This window comes from Brachyhypopomus gauderio, chromosome 19 (genome assembly GCF_052324685.1).
Source record: "Brachyhypopomus gauderio isolate BG-103 chromosome 19, BGAUD_0.2, whole genome shotgun sequence".
Lineage (NCBI taxonomy): Eukaryota > Metazoa > Chordata > Actinopteri > Gymnotiformes > Hypopomidae > Brachyhypopomus > Brachyhypopomus gauderio.
In genome coordinates, this window is record NC_135229.1 from 9,300,594 (window position 1) to 9,306,593 (window position 6,000).

At 45.1% G+C, this 6,000-nt stretch overlaps 1 protein-coding gene across 1 annotated transcript in view; it reads right to left on the bottom strand.

The window, feature by feature from the left end:
• The window catches only part of elna (elastin a), a 66,701-nt gene extending 61,534 nt beyond the window's left edge, over nucleotides 1-5,167 (bottom strand). Inside the window, exons 1-2 of the mRNA XM_076981314.1 lie at nucleotides 5,105-5,167; nucleotides 4,927-5,005 (exon numbers count right to left, since the gene is read on the bottom strand). Coding sequence (XP_076837429.1) covers nucleotides 4,927-4,999 — 73 coding nt within the window. The 5' untranslated portion in view covers nucleotides 5,000-5,005; nucleotides 5,105-5,167. The remainder of the gene's footprint in view (nucleotides 1-4,926; nucleotides 5,006-5,104) is intronic.
• Between the last annotated feature and the right edge of the window lie 833 nt (nucleotides 5,168-6,000).

The window sequence follows — 6,000 nt, forward strand, 5'->3', positions numbered from 1 at the left end:
ATGCACCGTCAAATAAACACATGACACCCAGACGGCAATGCTTTTCAGGCACGGTGATGGACAGGGATCATCTGGCTCCTCCCAGCCACACCACAGGCCAAGGGTGCCCCGCCAGACGCACGGAGAGGAACATGTGGGGTGTTTCCTTCCCACAGAGATCTCTCTAAAAAGAGGTAGACCTCCTCCACCGAGCCCTGATCCAGGAGGATTAAGGAAAGGCTTGAGTTTCATAAACATCATGAGCGATGTTCTGGTGAGTACAGTCTTCCCAGAGATCTGGAGATCATGAGCTGGTGAGTACAGTCTTCCCAGAGATTTTGGAGACTGACAGCACGATGGTGAAGCAACACTGGACAAGGCTCAGTCACTATGGCGTCATGTTGGGTCGGTGGGGGCCTGAAGGTGTGTGGTTAGAAACGGACATCGGCCTCTGGGGAGAGAGCAGCAGGTTCAACAACTTGGTCCTAATCCCAGGTCTCTTTGGGAAATAATCATGCATGAAACCAAAACAGTTCTGCAGTGCAGCTGTGGCACGCATACACTTCCATGGAGATCACAAGAGCAGTTTGTTTAATAAGTCTTCTAACCAACCTATAAAAGGAAATGAAAGATAGCTGGTGGGTGTTTCTAATAAAGAAATTATCCGTATAATACTTACATTTACCTAGACTGTCTATATATGACTTATTTATCTACATTAGATCATATAAAGTCTGTAGAGATGCAGAGCAGAATTTAAAAGACACTAAACACTCTGAAGGGGACATCGTGTTCGGTGGCTCTTTATGATAATCATAAAACAAACAGTGACAAGCCTCTCAGAATGTCTCACAGATGTAATGCTTTATAAGAGCCTGGATTTACTGGTGTTTGTTTTTCCGAGCCTGCGTGCAGTGACTCATTGTGGACCTGGGGAGTGTGGAGAACCAAACCACACGAGCAGGCCGAGTTCACCCAGCCAAGCTCAGGCCCAACCTGACGGTGATTAGACCGGTGCTGAAAGAAAAGGTCTCGTGGAAGAATGCCCCTTTTTCAAATCTGTCACGATCTCCACAGGACTGGAAACGTCTTATAGGGGTTACGTTCTGCTTACTTTGAAACCTGTGGTCATACTGGAAACACCTTTACAATGTTACAGTCCGGGCAAACAGGCGTAGCTGGGAGCCATCAGCAGTCTCACTAAAGACCTCATCTGTAAGTTTACACCCATATACAACAGAATTGCAACTGCTCCGTGTATACATAATGGCACCCTTATAGCCAGATATAATGAATGAAAGCTACTAGAGTCAGTTAGCGTTTATCATTTTCAGCATGTTTTCCTTTAAAGAACATGATAAGCGTGTCAGAGAAATCAGGCAACCCAGTCCATTTTAACACGGCTACAAGCTGCTCAGACTTGGTTCCCATTTCTGAATTAACCCTACTGCCCCAAGTCTGCGTATTTCCACCCACAGCTGGAGGACTAATTTGGCTTTTCAAATGTGTGTAATTTCCTTTCTTTTACATGCCAGACCAACACAACACAGGACTGGCAGCAAAACGTGTCCTAAAAGAGGGATAAACCCCAACTATGCAAGGCTACATTGCAGATGGGGGAAATGTATTTGAAAAATAGTATGTGTTTCTAAGTATGTGTTTCTATTCTAAGTAGCCTATGTGTTTATGTGTACATTTAGCATCCGCTAACGCTAACATCGGAGATATTACATGTTAACATTAACAGTTTGACACGCAAATTTCTGGAAAATTATTACTACTTCGTTTACTTGCTTGTATGTTAGCGATGTTATCATCATTGTTATCATTATTATAACAACGATGTCACCCTTCTTGGTTTGTTTGATTAATGCATGTCAGATTTTAACAACAGGTGAATAATGAGAGTATGTCTGTCAAGAGTAAGATATTCCAGGTTCAGAAAGTAAAACTCCTTCCCAGGATTTTACTCGCTTGCTGGATTTTCTAATTAGTGCAATCCAGGTAAAATTAGTGGAATCAACACAATCCAGGAAGCCTGAGCAAAATCCTGGTGAGGACTTTTACTTTCTGAACCTGTAATAATCAGGTAATCAGGAGTTAGCAACGTTAGTTATCTTCTTGCTAGGTGACAATGTGCTTATACACCGTCTCATTTGGTAAGCGTTTTGCAGTGTGTAGGTAGGTATGTATGTTAGTGTGTGTGTCACTGCTAGAATGAGCAGAGAGATGATGTCAGAGCAAACACTGAGTCTGATTATGATTCAGACATATGTGGTTGCAGCCACGTGTGTGTGTGTGTGTGTGTGTGTGTGTGTGTGTGTGTGTGTGTGTGTGTGTGTGTGTGTGTGTGTGTGTGCGCGCATATGCGTACGTGTGCATGGGTGTGTGCATGTGTGTGTGCAAGCATGAGTGCGTGTGCGTGTGTGCGTGCCTGCGTGCGTATGTGTGTGTGGCAGGATAGCGGTGCTTCAATATCACAGTGCCAGAGATATTGCTGATACAGCCCGGTCTGTTAACAGCCTGTTATTGTGAATGGGAGGTATAAATTAAGGAGGGCTAAATGACGGCTCTTATCTCCACTAGCATTCCTGCATTCCTCCGCTGTCCTGCCAGCCAAAGGCGGGGTCGTGACCTACAGTGGCCTGTAGGTGGACTTTCTGCAGGACTGCACAGGTGAAATGTTTTCCTCTCTTTCAGGTTGGGATAGAGGGGTTCTGGGTTGAAGTGGTCTGCAAAAAGTATCAAGCTCCCCAGGCTCCAGAGTGGGGGAGCAGACACCGGGCCTGTCCGGGCCTCGCCTGAGCCTGGGTTAAAGCAAGAGCTAGGAATACAGATAGGGTTAGGTTTCTGACTAGGGTTAGGCTAGGTTCATGATTAAGTGTGAGGCTAGGGTAGGGTGGTCTCTCACATTCTCAGTTCTAATGAAGATGGAAAGAGGTGAGAATCACACTTTTCAGCCCTTTATTCTGGCCCTTGTCAGCTATGTGTCATTAATGGCTAGCAGTGGATGACGATACAGCCCTAATTCCTGGAGAGCAGTGGAAGGGTCCAGATTAATACACAGGACCCAGAGCCAGAGGTTCTGAAACTGAATCTGGTTGTGTGCTGTAAGACACGTTGTGTGCTGTTCTGACACGTTTGTGGGTGATACGTTATTGAGAGACACTGCAGAAGAGAAAGAGAGAGAGGAAAGAGAGAGAAAAGCCATTTTCTTTCTCAAAAGTCTTTTGAAGGAGTCTGACGTAGCTGTCAGACTGTTTAGCTCTTCTTATACAGTTCTTCAATAATTCGGCCACGCTTGCACTAATGTCACTTTTACCTCATCAAAGTGATGTGAGGACCCTTGTGAGGTCGTACCAGGTGACTTTGAGTGTGCAGGTTGCGTCTGAGTGTACAGGTGTGTCTTGAGTGTGCAGGTGTGTTTGAGTGTGCAGGTGTGTGAGTGCAGGTGTTTTTGAGTGTCCATGTGTGTTTGAGATTGTGTTCCTAGTGCACACTCTAGTGAAGTTGAGGATGCTCCAATGCAGAAATTTTAGTAATTCTCATCTTTATTACCAAAACTGGCTGTCACATCAGTTTTCAGAATAAAATAACTCGTTCAACTAGTACAACATTCCTCTTTCTCCCATTCTCCAATTATTCTTTCCCTCTGTAAACGTTTAGATTCAAGGGTTGAACTCTTGAGAGGTCATTTAACAATAATGCTAATTTATCATTTTTATAGTCTCTTTATCTCCACAGGTGGATGGTTTTCTAATGAAATATTTTATGTAAGTTCAAATACTGGCAGGAAATGTGGTTGCCAGGTTTAATCTAATGAGATCTCTGTAAAGTTCTGAACGGTGCCAACCTACCAACACCAACCAGTGTGAAACTTTGTAACACTTTGTTAATTTGTTTGTATGTTGGTAGGTGTCTTTGTATGTTAGAATGCCAGATGCGTTCTGCTCTGTTTAATTCCAGTGTGTAATGCACTGAAGGATCAGAAGCCACAGATGATTCAAACCACAGCCTTCGAATAATCAGCTCTACTGTGCTTGCGAGGTCTGCTGGGAAACTTGATTACAGTTAATTATACATGATATAGCTGACAGGAGCCACATTCCAGCTGTTGCTTTAGTGTTCTGCATTAATAAATCATACTTCACCTTAATCCTTCATTTCTGCATGCATGAATTATAAGAATGCAACAGGATTAATCGATACATATTTATTAGGGACAAGAGCACATGTAAGGTGCTGATGTCACAATGCATGTGACGTCACAATGCATGTGATGCCACATTGCATGTCTGTTATGAAGGCAAGAAATGCTACAAAATAAAGTGTGAATTAACATGTTAGCAAGAGTCCAGCTGCTTCCATGTCATATACAATGTATAGTCTGTATTTGTAGGTACATCGAATGTGCAGAACAGGTAATGGCCCAAATTAATAAATGATATTCAGTGATATTACTAAATAAACTACCCAAAAGATTCCATTTGAGACTCTAAATACAGGACAGCCAATCAGAGGACTCCATTTTCCAGTATGCTGTAATATGGAGATATGGCTCTGAAAGAGGTTCACATGAAGGGAGGCTAATGTTAAACATTAGTTTAATATGCAAAGACAATAGATATAAGTGCTCTAGACAGGAACAAGAGACATATCTGTAGTCCAGCCTTTTGACCTGCGCAATCACAGGTGCACGAGTGCATTACCTGTAGCTCGGTGAGACGAGAAATAAATGAGTAAACAGCAGTAACAAAGGTGGACAAAGTTTCAAAAGTGAGAAAAAAAATCAACCCAGCCGAGCCTCGTGTCACTTCAGAAATGGACACCAGTTCAGCCGCCCCTGCGCGCGAGCCCTCATCGTCGGCGGAAATGCTAAACAGCAGGCTGCACCTGGCCTGCGAGAGCGGAGGCTGGTTGTCGGAGGTGACGGAAGCGCACACCTACCTCCCTGTAGAGAAGGCTGTAGGAGCGTGAGGAGGAAGCTTAGCAGAAGAGCCACCGTCGCGCTGTTAGCCATCTCGCCCTGAAATGCAAACAGCCCGATCCAAATCAGCGGGTTTTATTCTCACAGAGCTAATTACCACTTCACAAACGGCCCAAAAAAAAAAAAAGGAAAAGAGACCGGACTCGACGTAATGAAGGAAGGGGCACAGCCTTTCCACCCACGGAGAGCGGGACTTTTTTCTCTCCTGTGTCTGGTGTTGCTGTTTTTATTCTGGTCCCTCCTGCCAACAGAGCAGAGTACTGCCAGATAGAGAGAGAGAGAGAAAGAGAGAGAGAAAGAGAGAGAGAGAGAAAAATGGCCAGAGAAGGGGAGAGACAGAGGGAGGGGGGGGTGAGAGAGAGGAGTTAGGGAATTACAGAGAGAGGGTGGGAGAAAGTGAGAATGAGAAGAAAGAGGGAAGGAAAGAAAGAGAGAGACCCCTCTTTCCCACTCTCTCATCCAAAAAAGAATGTGACTGTCTGCCAGACATTTGCATGGATTTTAAGAGGGTTTATCATTTTTAAGTGAAGAGGAAAGGAGCTATAAGCTAGCGTAGTTCTGTTTAACCCATAACTAGATCCCACTAGAAAATACACACACACCCAGAAAGCATTAACAGTCAGGAGAGGCTTGTATTCCAGTGAGGTGCTCACAGACAGGGAAACTGTCCACAAATGCTCCCCTAATGAGAACCAGGACACACTCAAACGAATGGAACTTGCACACAACACTGGGGCACAATGCGAAACTGCGAAACTACGGCTGTCCAGAGAAGAGCAGAGAGGGAGGACTAGCAGGCCGGTGTAAAAGTGGCCCACGTCAGAGCACGCCGTCTACCACAGGCCCTGTTAACAGGCACCAGACTGTCCTGCCTGGTGACAACTAGACGTTATCGGGGTGGAGAGGAGAGGAAGGAGTGATGACTCACACCCCAGAGCTCCAGCGCTGAGCTGCAGACGGCCGCTGCAGTCCCAACGCCCTCCCACAATGCTCAGCTGACAGCCAGAGTCAGGAAGGGCCTGCCGAGGCCGTCT